Source organism: Onychostoma macrolepis, chromosome 25 (assembly GCF_012432095.1).
Source record: "Onychostoma macrolepis isolate SWU-2019 chromosome 25, ASM1243209v1, whole genome shotgun sequence".
Lineage (NCBI taxonomy): Eukaryota > Metazoa > Chordata > Actinopteri > Cypriniformes > Cyprinidae > Onychostoma > Onychostoma macrolepis.
Window position 1 is genome coordinate 7,551,709 of NC_081179.1, and position 17,249 is coordinate 7,568,957.

The window sequence follows — 17,249 nt, forward strand, 5'->3', positions numbered from 1 at the left end:
TCTTTTGTAACATTATAAATGTCTTTACTGTCACTTCTGATCGATTTAATGCATCCTTGCTGAATAGAAGTATTAATTTCTTAAAAACAAAAACTCTTAACTGCATTCACCTGTGGCATACATCCATCTACCCTTTGACCTCCAGCATCCAGTTATCTGTTTGGTGTTGTGTTTAATGGGACAGACATGTGGCATGATCACCTCTGACATCAACCAATCGACCCCAGACAAGCAAATGTCATGACCTTTCACCCCACCATCAGTCTACAAGGGACACTGGCCAAAAACAACAGGAATCCTCAAGAGGGTCCAAATGTTAAGTTTACACAGCAGTCTGGATGGAAGAAAAAAAAAAAAACGAAATCTCCTTACTGTAGCGCTCAATGGGTGGAAACTGCAGGACTTTCTTTTCAAATTAATATTTACAAACCAGCCTTAATGAGCACATCACACAACTGAAAAAAAGGAATTGTTTTAAGAGCAGTGGAAATAATCATATTTCCTTTTAAAGCGACTCTAGTGATTTGTGCTACATTGCGTTGTTTTTTCCCAAGCCGAATGTATTTATACAAATGAGTGTGGAACTGTGCGGAGAAAAAAGGAGCAAATGAAGCTAATGTAAGAATCACTTCAATAATTTAATCTGGAATTAGACAGTAGTCAAAGATTTAATATTAGTTTCTTTTCTTTTGAACAATCTTACAGTAAAGATAACACACAAAAGACAAAACATTAAATGTGTAAAATACATAAGAGAAAGGAAACACATTGTAGGAATATTTACACACTGATATTGCACATTGTTGCTATTGTTTGGACAAATTTGTGAAAGCATTAAGAAAATGACAAATGTTTGATTTAGAGATGTTATGCATGCATGCTGATTGACATGGGCATGCAAATTATCAGGAAAAATCTATAAATAAAAGATTATAGAATTTGGAAAAAAAAAAAAAAAAAAAAAAGGTAGATACAATGCATGGATTCTTACCTAACAAATTAAGACACACTATTTATAATCCTATAAAACAAAATTACATTATAAAGATCAAATAATGTTTGGGTAACAAATGCTTAAATTAACACCTGTAAAATTCAATTCATTAAAAATGTAACAGCTTGGAGGTTTAGAGGTTTTTTTGGTCACATTTTTTTCTGAACACATTCACAGGAAGTCACTTTAATCAGGAATCATCCCATTATTTAAAAAAAAAAAAAATTGATCTTTTTTCCATTTTATAATTCTGAATGATCTGACCTAATAACTCTGATACGCAAATATATTAAGTGAGATATTCAAGATATTCGCATTATAACCTGCATGAAATAAATTTATTCTCTGTATCATCAAAATATTGTAGATGTGTGTTTCTTGGAAAGCAAAAGGAAGGTCCCTCAGTTGGTCATTTTGGCGGGTAGCGAGTACTGTTATCTTGAGGGAGAGCAACAGGAAAGCAGATGTTTTGACTGCAGATCTGATTCCGTGCGTTAACGCTGCTCCACGAAGTTGGTCTCTCTCCTGTATGAGAAACCATTGTGTTACTTTCAGCTTTCAGTTAGAGTTTGCTGCTCTAAACTCAACACGGTCATCAACCGCCACCTTGTGGTGGAGAGAAGAAATCGACTCCTAATGTCACACCATAAGAGATGAATACTAAATATCTTTTCTTTTTTGTTGTTGCCACCATTGCTCTTCAATTACATGCTGACAGGTTTTTAGGCAGATTTTAAAAATGTTCTTTTCAATTTTATTTTATTTTTTTAAATCAAAATAACTTCTCTAATATTTTCTGTGAAGATATAAACACATTTTAACTTAATAGCAACAATATTATTACTACTATTATATGTATTAATTTTCTTTTGATCTTTTTCTAATTTTCTGTGAAGCTATAAAATAAGTTATTATTTTGTGTTATATTTTATAAACTTTATTTTTGAATTTTCTATGAAGCTAAAAGTACACTTGAATAGTAATAAATAAAAATAAATAGGTATTTACGTTTTCATTTCCTTTTGATCTTTTTGTATTTGCTATGCAGCTACAAAATAAATTTGAATTGTTATTGCTACAATTACTAAATATTTTATTATGAAGATAAACTAAACTACTGCAAATATTAAACCAGCACTATTTTATTTACACACTCACCGTGCATTATTGTTCTCGGTGCATGTTCAGTTCTGTGGCTTTTATGCATGTCTAGCATTTTCATAATTGTTGTGTCTAAATGATTACACATTTTAGTGTACAAATGTCTTCAAGGACAAAAAGGATCCTGTTCAACGGTCCCTTAGTATTCAGAGTCTCATGCGCCCCCTGGTGGATATTTTTCACCTCACAAGAGATGCTCATTTTAGGACAGCATATTTTAATCTCTGGCTAATGAAAATTATATATGTTTAGAATTCACATAAACAAGCCAATAACAGAGGACATAGTAACCGTGTCTCATTTTAAATGGTGGGGTCAGGATTTTATTCCAGTACTCACATGTCTGCATGTTTGTTGGGGATCATGTGGTTGTTGTAGGCCAGGATAGTAGGAACACTTTCTTCATCCTCAGGAACCTGCAACGGTCAATGGGAACAAAAAAAAAAAAAAAAAAAAAAAAAAAAAAATTATATTGCATTTTAAATCAAGCTAAAGAAATTTCCTGCAAATGTTAAAGAAAAAGCAAACTGTCTGACCTCCCAGTAGATCTCGTCATCGAAGCAGTTTTCGTCTGCAGGATCGCCCCAGATGGGCAGCTTCAGAACCAGGCCTGTTGGTGTAACAATACAGTTATGTCAACATGATAAATGTGACATTTTCATTACAAACTGAAATCCAATACACCTGGCCATTCACTCCAGCTGAAGATCAGGTGTATTTGTGTAAGCCTGAACCCACAATGCAAAACCATTAGGAAAACTAACTAGCTAATGTCATCCTACACGGTCCTCTAGTTTTCATGCTACAAAAAAACCCACCTGTGCCACTACATGGCAAACAATCACAACAAAACCCTTCAGATCTGCAAGCTTTTCTGAAGTATTGTATTGCTGCACACAACGGGAAGCCATCACAATATGCACTTAATCTGGATTAATACGAATAGACTTACCAACAAATATGCCGCCTCCGATTCCAAAACACAAGGCCACACACAGCCCTGCTGCCTGATATCCTCCCTGGATAGTGGGTACACGTTTCGCAAAAGGCCCTGTAAAGTCAAATGTATTTTCCAACCTGAAATGGACAAATGTAAACATTAGAGTGAGCTAAATATTATTAATACCAATTTATAGTTCATCCAAAAGTGAAAATTTACTGTGCAATGTACTCAGCCTCAGGCCATCCAAGATGTAGAGGAGGTTGTTTCTTTAGCTAAACATGTTGAAATGTAGCATTACATCATTTGCTCACCAATGGATCCTCTGCAGTGAATGGGTGCCGTCAGAATGAACAGCTGATAAAAACAAAAATCCACACGACTTCAGTCCATCAATTAACATCTTGCGAAGTGGAAACCATTGCTTCTGGCTAAAATAGGAGTCCTCTATAAAACGGCTTTAAACATGTTAGTGGATTTTGAAGTGAGGATAACAGAGGATGGATTTTTTTCAATGGAGGAAGAGTTATTGCGGATTATTGGCCTTGATGGATTTGTTTCTTACAGAGACATATCTTTTCACTTCACAAGACGTTGGAGGTTGGAATTGGTGGATTGGAGGCTTTGCTGTGTATTATTGTGATGTTTTTATCAGCTGTTTGGACTCATTCTGACGGCACCCATTCACTGCAAAGGATCCATTGGTGAGCAAGTGATGTGATCCTACATTTCTCCAAATCTGTTCTGATGAAGGCGAGTACTTTTTCAGCAAACTGTCATTTTTAGATGAACTATTCTTTTAAACTTGTGTTACGTGAAATACAATGTAATTATTTTTCTGTTCACTGACCCTAGATCTCCATAAACCGTGCTGGTGGCAGCAGCAGCTGAGATGGCACCCACAATTCCTCCAATGACTCCTGGCATAGCATGCAGGTTATGGATGCCACAGGTGTCCTGAATCTTCAGTTTCTCTTCCAAGAACGGCTGATGAGTAGAGACAAATGAGTCATTTATAACAAGAGAAAGTTTTTACTGTGACAGTGATCTTGATTAAATAAATCGAGTTAAATCAATTAAAGAAACAGATGGCATAAAATGTCATAGTTTGGGAGGAGAAATCCCTGGAATAACTTATCTGACAGGTAAGATTCACCGATAAATAGATGTAGCCCAGCGTGGATATGATGCCACAGAAGAAACCCACAATCAAAGAACCGTATGGCGACAGCATAAATTCAGCTGCTGTTCCCACAGCAACTCCGCCTGCCAGCGTGGAATTCTGGATGTGAACCTGGAAAGAAAAAAATTAAAAAAATTTGTGATGCAAAATTTTATTCAAAATCCCAAATGCATTTCCAAACAGGCGCAATGCAAAGTGAATTGGTTGACCAATGGATTTCCATAACTTGTCTAATCATTGCATTTACTGGATAATAATTTAATAAAGAATGCACTCGCAGGAGAAAAATCTAGCCACTTAAATATTTAAAACAGGGCAAAAAAAATATATCAAATATATGAATATATTTATGATATTATTACCATCACAAAATATTTAATTTTATTAATTTCTGTAAGTTTTCCAGGCTTGGAAATCACATTTTTAAAATGCACTCATTTTCAGGTTCTTCATGACCCTTGAATAAAAAAAATAAAAATAATAATAATAATAATAATAATGTGATCATGTCTAAGCTTTGTGAATAAGAGAATCTGGTCTGCCATAAAAAGGATGCTTACCATGTCTAGTTTCCCTGCTTTCTCAAACAGACTGGATATAGCGACTGCAGTGAGGACGGTGGAGGCCAAGGCCAGGTATGTGTTGATGGCAGCTCTGTGCTGACCGTCTCCATGATCAGCAATGGCAGAGTTGAAACTTGGCCAGAACATCCACAGGAAGAGGGTGCCTGCACAGGACGCCAGGATGTAAAATGCAAACAATATCTGAGCCTTGAATTAATGTTTGCATCAGTGTCCATCTGTGTATTTGCTAAACCAAGCTTTTGCATTGAATGTCCAGCAGTCCAATAACAAAATATAATGCAAGCTAACGGTCCAACATTTGTAACAAGATTAATGGACTTACCAATCATGGCAAACACATCCGAGTGGTAGACAGACCCGTTCAAATGTTTGCTCTTATCCAAATTAGGCCGATACAAAACCCATGAAATGGACAGACCATAATAAGCTCCAAAAGTGTGGATCACCATGGATCCGCCAGCATCTTTGGCCTAACAGGGATTGAATCATTGAACAAAGGTTAGCATGAAGCCATCTGATGTCCTTCATTTGGACTCAAAACATAGGTTTCGTGGCTTTAACTTTAAATTCATCTATATGCAAGTGTACTACCAAAATAAATGTTTAACAGATACAACATTGTGAATGAGACATCCTCGTACACTACAGTTAAAAAATGTGGGGTCTCTTATGCATTTATGTGATCAAAATTACAATAAAAATATGAAATATTACAGCAATTTCTTGTTACAATCAAATATTTTATGCAAAAATATTTACTATCAATGAAAAAGCTGAATTTTCAGCATCATTACTCCAGTCTTCAGTGTCACATGATCCTTCAGAAATCATTCTAATGATGATTTGCTGCTGCTTAAGAAACATTTACTATTCTTATTGATGTTGAAAACCGTTATGCTAAATAATATTTTGGGGAAAGCATGATATATATTTTTCAAGATTCTCTGATGAATAGAACGTTCAAAAGAACAGCATTTATTTGAAATAGAAATCTTTTATAATATTACATTTTTTTTAATAATATTACATTATTAATATTACATTATTATAGTGTATGAAAATACATTTGTGACCCTGGACCACAAAACCAGTCTTAAGTCGTTGGGGTATATTTGTAGCAGTAGCCAAAAATACATTGTATGGGTCAAAATTATACATTTTTCTTTTATGCCAAAAATCATGTTCCATGAAGATATTTAGTCAATTTCTTACCGTAAATGCATCAAAACTTCAGTTTTGATTAGTAATATGGATTGCTAAGAACTTCATTTGGACAACTTTAAAGGCAATTTTCTCAATATTTTGATTTTTTGCACCCTCAGATTCCAGATTTTCAAATAGTTGTATCTCAGCCAAATATTGTCAGATCCTAACAAACCAAACATCAATGGAAAGCGTATTTATTCAGATTTATTCATAAATCTCAATTTAAAAAAAATCAAAATTTACACTCAAGACCGGTTTTGTGGTCCAGGGTCACATTTGTACTGTGCCAAATATGCTAAGAATTTTAGGTATTTAGGTTAAATAAATAATGACTTATAGAAATTAACACTTCACATCAGTCTTTAGGAAACAGAATGAAATTTGGTGAATGTAAATGCATTAAAAATGTTGAAATATTCAACATGTTAAGTACATGTTAAGTTTAACAGCTGTAAAAATACAAAGTAGAACAGCGATCAGACCCACATGGAGGACGTTCAGGATGATGTACTCTTCAATGGCAAACAGCGTGATGCCAAACAACGTCATCACCAACAGCTGAACGGGACTGACCTTCCCCAGAACGCCTCCGTAGGCGATCAGACAAGCCGCCACACAGAAATCTGCATTGATCAAGCTGAACACAGAGGAATGGTTAAAAAAATAAATAAATAATAATAAAAAAAAACCCTCACCTGTTAACATTCGCTTTGTTTTTTCAGCCCTGAATTTTTGTTCAATTTAATTCAGTCCAAATCAGTGAGAAGAGTTTGTACACAAAATACACTAAAGGGTTGGATAAAACTTAATTTTTAGGATCATGTACTTTACACATAGTAACAAACAGCATAAAAAGTGCTGATAACAAAATAAACAGGGTTGCCTGCATTTGCATAGAAGGATCATTCACATTCTTGTTGGTCAGGCTGTTTTTCTAATTACTGTTTACATGCAAAACAAATCTTTCATTTGATACCGGAGGTAAACAACAAACGGGTTTGTCTGTATTCTGTCCTTCTTATCACTAGGTTCACATCCAAAATGGCTTATTTTCTGCATTAAACCTCAAACAAATGAGCAAACTAGAGGATTCTGGTGGAAGGACTCATCTTTCAGTACTACTTTTTATCTGGTTTTAAATAAAACTGTGGCCCGTTTTTTTTTGGCAACCGTAATCTCTCACAATTGAGAAGTAACATACTTTTCTATACCGATCTTGATCTTTCCGTCGGTGTAGTCCAGAGAATGGAACCAGCCTTGCATCAGAAGAGCCCACTGGATGCCGAAAGCCGCAATCAGGAAGTTGAATCCCACGGCACCAAAGCTGTAGCGCTTCAGGAAGGTCATGAGAAAGCCAAAGCCCACGAAGATCATGACATGAACATCCTGAAAACCTGCAGAAGGAAAAAAAAAAATATTGCCAACTTAAATCAACACCCAAATACGATGATTCCCTTCTTACCGTAAATTATAGAGGCAGCTATATTATACATATGCAAGTATATATTTTTACACACTACTGTTCAAAAGTTGGGGGTCGGTAAGGTGTTATAATAAATGTTAATGTAATTTAGTAATGTTTTTTTTTTTTTCTTAAGCTCACCAAGGATGCAATTATTTGGGGGTTTTTTTCTTTCCCTAGAACATTTAAATAGACAATGAGTTAGATAGACAGGTAGGCACATGATACAAAATATCTAATAGATCATGTAAATAAGTCACGTGAATGCTTTTAAAAATTGACTTATGTTTTATTAATATCTTAAGTGCACATTTGAACTTTGACAGCCCTAAAAATACATAACTTGTTTTGCTTTTTTTTTTTTTTTGGAGTTCTCACATTTTTCACAGACCCCCTTAATCACTCCCTCGTGGGTCCTGACTTGGACCCAATTTTTAAACTCCTGTTTTAGACAAGAGGAAAACAATAGAACTTGAAATAAATTAGTGACTCCGAATGTACATTTAGAACCAATATCCAGTTGCATCACCATGACCAAGGACAAAAAAAAGAAAAAGAAAAAAAGGGTGTTTTACCAAGTCACAAGCTGTAATCTGAGCCTTTTGGTGGCATAACTGAGGTCAAAGGAGCAGTGAATATGACTAAATTGTAGCAGAGTTGAAAAGTAACAAGTAGTCAGTTTCCCAGAACAGGACGGGGATGGGCTGGTTATTGTGAAGATGTTCTAGGTTTTCTTCCACACACTCTCAGAAATAAAAGATACAAAAGCTGTCACTGGGGTGGTACCTTTTCAAAAGGTACATGTTTGTACCTAAAGGGTCCATTTTGGTACCTTAAAAGGTACATATTAGTACTTAAAGTGCACATATTTGAACCTAATAGGTACAAAAGTGTACCTTTTGAAAAGGTACCGCCCCAGCTTTTGTACCTTTATTTCTGAGAGTGAGTTGAAATGCACAACACTAACACAAGGACATCTAGATGCTGGTGACACCACAAAACTGCTAATGACAACAGACAGAGCTGTGCTTTCTGAACAAGCCCTTATTTGCACAGAGAACACAGCCTGCGGGCCCTTATCATCAAGAAATCTCTTTCAGAAACTGAAATGCTTCTCAAGTGATGATGCAGGAGCTACAAAACTCCAGGTTTCTCACAGTAACAACTGCCTGGATCAATTACAAGTCTTAGTTGTCTGGGCTGTATTTATACACAACATTTTCTGTGAGTTAATTCGGATATAGCAGGTGTGATATTGGTTTTCAGGCATATTAAGTGGCATCACATTTCACATTCCAAACGAACACCACATTTTAGTTATATAAGCATATCATCCATCACTCTTGTGTTTATGCAAAGCACTCCACCCTGACCTTGCACCATCATGGAACATTTTCACAATCAATAGCTTGAGTCTGGTCTACAAGTGGACTGCAAGAAGATGAGCTCCTCCAGGAGACTTGTGCAATGATAGTCACACCTCAACCATGACAAAATGCATTCAATGACACCTGATCTGCCTGCAAACAATAGTTTGCGTCCGAGTTCATACACCACATGTCATCCAACACTTGCAACATGGATAGTTGTAGAACAGAGGACCATCTGAGCAGAAGACTGAAACTCTACAGTATACATGACTGAAGAATTCAACCACACCTTCGAAGATTCAAAAGATGACAATGGATACTGATCTTTATATAAGCAAAGAGTACACAACCCCCTACCTCCCCCTGTGCCACCTGTCACAAAAAAACATTTGCGGTAAAATGACAGTCCCATGTGCATAAGGGGGTATGCAAGGTTTTCAAGTTTACGAGAGTAGAAGAGAAGCTCACAGATGTAGCATATGATAAACTGATATGTTTGCGTGTGTGTGTGTTTGTAATACGTTATTACAAGTAATTGGAAGTTATTGAAAATAATCGTATAATATTTTAGATATTAAATTAATAAATTGTATATTTTATAATTTAATATATTTTCTAGAACATTTAACCAATAATTATAAAATCTTTAAATAGACAATATAAGATAAACAGATACATAATAAAAAGTGTAATAACTTATGTAATTATATAAAATATTTAAATACAATTTAATAATATTTTATATTATACACACACATCTTATTTTTACATATTTTATACAATATAAAACATTTCACAATTCAAATAAAAATAATTTAAGTGTACATAATTACTGATGTAAATATTTATACAATATTTAATATTAATAAGTGACATAAAATGTATTAATATAATAAAATGTACTAAACTATTTTACATTTTGTTAACAACAACTGTTTCTTAAGCAGCAAATCAGCATATTAGAATGATTTCTGAAGCATCATGTGACACTGAAGACGTAGCCTAATTAAGCTGAAAATTGAGCTTTGATTACAGGAATAAATCACATTTTAAATAAATATATATATATATATAGCCTATATTCAAATAGAAAGCAGTTAAATAGTAAAAATATTTAACAACATTAGCCTACTGCTTTTGTTGTATTTTGGATCGGCTTGGTGAGCAGAAGAGAATTCTTTAAAAACAAAGTCTTACTGCTCGATATATATATATATAGGCCTATAAGATGCTACAGATAATAATTATAAATAATCTTGAAAAAGACAGTGTTTCCTAAAATGTAAATATTAATTCTAAAATCTGTATTAATAAGAAAAAATATCAACATGAATACAACATTTAATAGACACTAATTAAAATAAGAAAACAGAATTGTGCACCTACTTGGATATCTGAAGTAAAAGTCATTCTCGATATCACTTGTAATATTGTTCTCCTTTCTGTAGTCTACCCAGCGAGTATCTGACTCTTCATTATACCGCACAAATACCCCAAAAAGAATGATCATAGACAGCTGCCAGACGAAGCACACGGCAGGTAAACTCCACCTGATGTTAGTATTCTTCGGCCGGTCGCAGGTGTTCCTGAAGCCCATGCAGTTGCCCATGTCTGCAGGCTCATAGAGCAGTCTGTGATACTGCTGTTAAAAGATGTGGACGCGCATTAGTCTCACTTTTAAACGCAGCGGGAGCGCGGAGGTGTGTCCGTGTCTCCAATCCTCGCGCCCTCTCTCAGAAAAAAGAAAACATTTGCGAGAAATGTCTAAAGATGACTGATTGATACAAGCCACGCCACATGTTGCTAATTGATGGCGCTTTGTTTTTTAAAGCACCTGTGTGTTGTTGTCGAAATATTTGGAGTCAGTTAATTTGAGTATTCAGGTATTTCAGGGTAAAACTTTTCATTTAGAGTGAAACTGTTCAGTCAAAACTGCCAAGACGTCGTAATTTACGCGGGAAATGCTTTGGCTGTGTTCTCAATGAAGAGCTACTACTTCCTGATTAAACACTAAACACTTAGGTGTCAAGTGATGTTTTTTAAAGCGTTATTTTATTCAGTACTTTAATATATACATATATATATATATATATATATATATATATTGTTGTGTTTTAACAACCAGCCACCACACTAAAAAATGGTGCTAATTAGCACTAAAAGTGGTTCATTGGCTCATAATCATATGGGAACCACTTTAAGTGCTAGCACTTGTCTTTAAAGGTGCTATATAGCACCTTTGTCAAATGGTGCTATGCAAAACCATAAGAGGAACCCCGTTCTCCTCCTTAGATGTCAGATGTTGTTCCACTCTCATATGTTTGCTATGAATGGGAATTTAGCACAAAGGCAAAAGCTGTTTTGAATCACTTTTAAGTTTTTCTGAGGTCGAAAAGTCTTGTGTGTGTATATATTTCCTTATACGGGGGAGTTTGGAGGCAAAAAGGTTGTTATCTTCAGGAAATACACTGTGTTTTAACGTTGTTTTTAATTCTTTCCCCAGCTAAACTAAAAGATTAAGAGAGAGTTAAATAACTATACAGGGGCTTCTTTATATAGCACCTTAACCACCCCAAAGAACCGCTGAAGAACCGTACTGGGCTAAACAGGTTCTTTATTAGGCTACAGTAATGGTGCGGTATAGATCGCTGAAGAACCAATTTTTATTTTTTTTTTATTTGAGAAAGATCAGTTTTTCAAGCCACTCAAAATAACAATTGGTGCCAAACTAGCTAGGTATATAATATAATATATTTTATATAGATATTTAAACACATTTATCAAGTAAAAAATAAATTGCCCAGACAAAAAAAAAAAAAAATTGTTTTTATGGGATTCTTTTTGTAATTGTAGCTGGATCTGCAGGAGGAGCTGATTTGTTTGATAAAGGAATTATTGCTAATTTGTGGAGCATTTTTAAACTTTCACCAGTTTTGTCACTGGCACATAATACACTCATTGTGTAATGTGCATGTATGGTACAGTTTTGCTTATTAACCTTTCTCTTTCTCCAGGCATTGACTGGATGTGTTGCACGTCAGTGGGATGAACTGGTTACTCATTGATCTGACAGAAAATGCGCTTGTATTCATGAATGAGACCATTAATTTTCACTGTTCCCCCTTGTAATTAATTGTGAAGATTGAGAGCTTTGACACGGTCAAGGTGCAATTCCTGAGGCTCAGAATATTTTTAGACAAGGGACACATCCTGCTTAAACTGACCATTTCTGGTCTCCATTGACTATTTGACATTGTCCCAAATGGCACACTTAATGCGTACTTGTGGGCTTGGTTGTCATATATGTCCTGTTTGTTCATTATGTCACCAAAGTATGGACATGTCGGAGGATGGCAATGGTTTCCTGTGAATATCTGCTGGTCTGTAAGAACTGCTTCAGGGAATTGCTGCAGCCCAATCTGCCTAGAGATTGACACAAATGTCCCCTGTTAGATCCAGACAGTTTATTTTGAAGTTTTTGCTGGAGGGTTTAAACCTCCACCAGTTTTGAGTACAGTATCTGGTACGTGGTGTACTTACATGTGCAATGTAAATATTATCAGTCGCGCTCTGGTAATGTTCTTCTGTCTGCAGGCATCACGCAGTGGAGGTGCGGGTTATGCACTGGCTGAATGATTGTTGCTATAGCCTACTGTTTCATTAGAGTATGGCTTTATGCTTAAGCAAGCTCCTTTTTTTCTTTATCATTGTTTTTTTGGATTATGTATACTCAGATATGATCTGTTTTCCCTTGTAGTTGAATGCGGTGAGTGAAATTCGGCACGGAGAACGCTGAACTCCCATGGGTCCCTATATTGTGAGGAGAGGGGCTCGTTCTGTTTAAGCAAACTCTTTGCTCTCTCCGTTGAAAATTTGCATGAATGTTAAGGGATCCTTAGCAATGTGTTTGTCTCCTCCTGTGTTTAATAATATAATATAACTATTATAATATAATCTATGTAAACAATTATTTAAATAAAAATGTGTTTAGATACATAAGTGTGTGTGTGTGTATAAATTAAATAAACAAAATAGTTTTGATTTAATATTTGATTTTTTTTTCTGATTTAAAACATGTTTAACACCCTGTTAATATATGGTTCTTTTTTTTAAACTGGTTTCACTTGTATGATGCATTGCACCATTTTACACTGTACCCAAAAAGAGTAGGCTATAATACCCTTATGAAAATTAACCATGGTTTAAAAAAATTAGAAACCACAAATTAATCATGTTTTTGGTACACTAACCAAATTAACCATGGCATTTGTAGTAAAACTGTGGTTATACAACATTAAAAAAAAATAAAAAACTATAATATACTATACTTTTACTATAATATTCAATTCAATTTATCTATTGGAATACTTTTTGTAATGGTTACTTTTTGTAAGGGAAGTTAATAAATTATAAAATGAGTAGAATTTACTGAAAGTACCTTTGGTACTTATATAAATAATAATTAAATTATGCATTTTTCAAAATTGCTCATAAATAAATGTTTACCTTTTGATTATTGCTGATGCCTCTAGTAATTATCGGTCTGATTGTACAGATTTACAACCTATTTTAGGTTCATTTTAAGCCAGGCATATAGTAATTTTGGCACATATTTAACCCAGTGTGTTAGAGGGGTCACCAAACCCTTATTTGCACCTTGAATGTTTAGTCATCACTGCCCAAACGATTGGCATCAGGTCAATGATGAATCAGTTCAGTAAAGTTAAAAGACAAATGTATCATCTAGACACCCTCAAGAGTGTTTGTGGATGCCAGATAAAAGAGTCCATATACAAGATGCTCAGCAGGGCTCATGTTGTGGTGTGAAACAGATGACTCAGGTCTCCTCAGACCGGTTTAGTGTTAGTTACAGCAACCATCACCTGGAATTAATCGGTATTGGAGGCCACAGAGAGCGTTTAAACGACGCCAGGATGGTTTGATGTTGTCTGGGTTGGATCCACTCAGGCGTGCGGTTTCGATTCGGCACGTGGGAGGGATTTTTACCTCATTGAGCTGTAAACAGGACAGTCACGGTACACCGATGCGCTCAGAAAAATGCGTTTTAAGGTGAAATTTCTGTTAAAGAACTATAATGAGCCTCAAGAGAGGATTCATGTCTTTCACTTTCCTTTTGTAGTGAAGAACCGTACACCGCAGGCCTGAACGCGCAGCAGAAGCTGCTTTGTTCATCACGATCTGGGCCAGTTGCATAAACTGATTAGACTAGTCTTAAAAAGTTGTCATCTCATTTTTTTCTTCAAGACTGGTCATAACTTTTAAGTTTTGAAAAGGTAGATTGGTCTTATTTGTATTGGAAAAGTGAGACTGATTACGCCTTGGCAACTGCTAGTTGGTAAAACTAGTTTTTAAGACACAGTCTTAACATTGTGGCTAAGTTTATGCAACTGCCCCCTCAGATCAAGAACTGGTTCAGACTAAATAGTGTCCACTTACCCGGCGTCTCTATGAAATGCTGCAATTATACACAGTTCAGACGTTAGGCTGTTTGTTTGGGATGGAAAATTCTGTAATGGAGCCGTGATATTATCAGAAATCATGTTTATAGGTTATTAGTCCTGAGACACAGCAAATGGATTCATTTAGACGCAATTTTACAGTTCAATCAATTAAGTAGCCTATTGAATAACTGAGATATTAAACATAATTTAATTAGTAATCAACATTAATGTAGCCTACTAAACAAATGTTTGTTATTGCGTATTTTATTCCCAAAATCAAATTCTCATTCATTTTAACTGCGCTTCACCCTCACAGGCCACTAGAGGGAGCTATAGAGAGGTACTCAATAAAAGCATTCATCTTTCACTACTGCTATACTATGGTAAAATATAGTATCCGACACGTTCTTTTTTAAATCATTATATGTGTCTGACTGCCAAATGTTAAGATTTTTTTTTACACAATAATGGACTAAAAAGCAAAAATAAAAATAAATAAATAAAAAATAAGAATACAAAATAAATATAAATGTTTTCATTGCCAAAAAACGGGATGTCTGTTAGTAAATTAAACACGAAAAGTGAGAAGGTCGTGTGACAACACAACTGTTTGAATTTTTTTTGTGTGTGTTGTTGTAGTGTCATACTTAAAAAAAAAAAAAAAAAAAATAGTAGAAATAATTCAATTGTATTTTTTGTTATTGTTATTTTACATTAATGGTATTTTTACACCACATGGCATATACATATAAGATATTCTGCTCCACATACATATGAAATAAAAACATACATTATACATATATGAAATAAAAACAATTAGGAAATTATTTTTACACCAACTATATAATACTATAATATGCATATACACACACATATATGTATGTATATATATTTCGTTTCCACACATAATACTGTATGAATGGTTGATCTAAGCAGCACTTCATTTCTAATACATCAACATTTATTAGGTATTCTGAAACCCTTATTTTGAGACGAGATATTTTGATCTGTGCTCAGAAGTGTAATTTATAAACATTTCATGACATGCTTTTGCAATTCACTGAACTTTTCTTGGGGCAGCAGATATTTCCGGACGATGTCTTTGACTCCGTCCTCAGTGACTGTCTCATAGTCTTCTCTGTTTTTGAAAGGAAGATGTCCGGCGAGCTCACACAGGGCAACGTTGAAGGCTGACTCTTCTTTGGCCCCAAAACAGGACAGCCGGGGCCATATGATAACCCTCACCCCATTCCGGGACACAGACGGGTCAAGCTCCCTCCGTGGAGGGCAACCTCGGGTGATGAAAAGGTTGTGTGCGATGTTCCTATCAACCAGAATATCAGTGAGACTACAAACTGCATTGACTGTCAGATCCAGGTTTGAACCCTGGGTGTAGAACAGAAAGCCTCCTGGGAAATCCAGAAGGCGATACACATTTTTTTTAGGCAGGATCGGTTCTGCTGGGGAGGTTTCAATCCTCAGTTGGTGGTTTAGGTAGTAGCCGTGAAGATGGAGATGGTTGACTGAAGCAAAACCACCCAGGCTGTTAAAACCGACTCTGAATCCTGGATCAGCGCTCAGCAGAACCGATTCTATCCCCATCTGGACCGCCAGAGATGTCAGTATCTGTGGGTGACACCTGTCCGGTTCTGGCACGAGCAGACAGTGACCGAATTCCAACGGACTTACGTTTATAATGACTTTGCACTTCCTTTTTGACCCCTTTTGATGGCATCTAGCTTCACACGAGCTTTCGCACTCTTTCTGTAGCTCAAACAGCAGCTCTTTTGGGTTGATCTTGTTGAAATTGAACTGCTTCGGGTCAAAGTTCTGCCGGACGCTCAGGATCTCCTGAGGTTTTCGTCTCTCGGTGCCCCTCATGATGTTCAGCTGAGCGATGTAGGCACACGGACCGGGGAGGATCCGCGTCTCCAGATCGTCCAGATGATACCGGAACAGACCGGCGTTTCTCTTCTCTGTCCATCCGGACCGCAGAGCGATGTCAAACCTCGACCTGGTCTGCTGTCCACAACAAACATCGCTTATAAAGTCCTCGTTAGTGTAGGTGAAAACGGTACAATCAACCATTGTTTTGTTACATTATATACACTATTTTCCCATTCAAATAACGCTAACGTGTACTAGAATACTATAGCGGCACGTATGTATGTATGTGCTGGCACGCATTGAACGTGTCTGATTGGTCACGGGGGAGTCATGTGACACCGCGGTGGATTGTATGGAAAGTGAGAGGGCTCATGCCGTTTGTGTCAACGAGATTTGTAGTTTCGTGTCTGTTTCGCTTTATACATTTACATTTTTAATATACTCTACCGTTCAAAGGTTTTGGGTCAGTTTTTTTTAAATACTTTTAAACAAGCACGCATTAAACTGATCAAGAGGGAGAGTAAAGACGTTCTATCAGAGGATTCTGTTTCAAATAAATACTGTTCTTTTAAAATCTGTTCTTCAAAGGCCTGAAAACTTATATTATATATATATATATATAATTTTTTTTTTAATATCTTAAATTGCAATAAAATCACAATATTACTGTTTATTATATTTATCAAATAAATCCTGCCTTGTTTTTGAAAGAAGTCTCTAATTTACTATTATAAAATCTTGTGAACTCTAGACTTTCATCATTTTGTTGAATATGCACATATTAGCATAATACATCAAAAGGTGAGCCCACTGAAAATATCAAATATTTTTGTTTTCTAATAAGCAGCAGTTAAAATGTTTTTTTTTTAACAATAAAATATTTAATAAAATGTTTTATGTAAATGAATGTTTTTGCCCTTTTAAATATGAAAAGGGATTTAAAAAAAAAAAAAAAAAAAAAATCCCATCTCAATTATCAGCAGTCACAAAATTTAACCTT

General features: G+C 35.4%; 2 protein-coding genes across 3 annotated transcripts; both read right to left on the bottom strand.

Moving 5' to 3' along the window:
* Positions 1–539: 539 nt before the first annotated feature.
* Positions 540–10,568, bottom strand: rhcgb (Rh family, C glycoprotein b). Of its 2 annotated transcripts, none has more exons than XM_058767789.1 (11): positions 10,287–10,568; positions 7,270–7,462; positions 6,555–6,705; positions 5,185–5,332; positions 4,839–5,005; positions 4,252–4,389; positions 3,946–4,082; positions 3,108–3,232; positions 2,692–2,765; positions 2,495–2,571; positions 540–1,519 (listed from the first exon to the last, which is right to left on the bottom strand). In XM_058767789.1, the coding sequence occupies exons 1-11, from the start codon at positions 10,507–10,509 to the stop codon at positions 1,489–1,491; spliced, it is 1,464 nt and encodes a 487-aa protein (XP_058623772.1). In that variant the 5' UTR covers positions 10,510–10,568; the 3' UTR covers positions 540–1,488. The 2 variants fall into 2 exon arrangements, with proteins under 2 accessions (XP_058623772.1, XP_058623773.1); XM_058767790.1 differs by having other exon boundaries at positions 10,451–10,541.
* A 4,475-nt stretch (positions 10,569–15,043) lies between these two features.
* Positions 15,044–16,758, bottom strand: gdpgp1 (GDP-D-glucose phosphorylase 1). The gene has a single exon (XM_058767450.1). It carries the CDS (start codon positions 16,448–16,450, stop codon positions 15,389–15,391), a length of 1,062 nt encoding a protein of 353 aa, XP_058623433.1. The 5' UTR covers positions 16,451–16,758; the 3' UTR covers positions 15,044–15,388.
* Between the last annotated feature and the right edge of the window lie 491 nt (positions 16,759–17,249).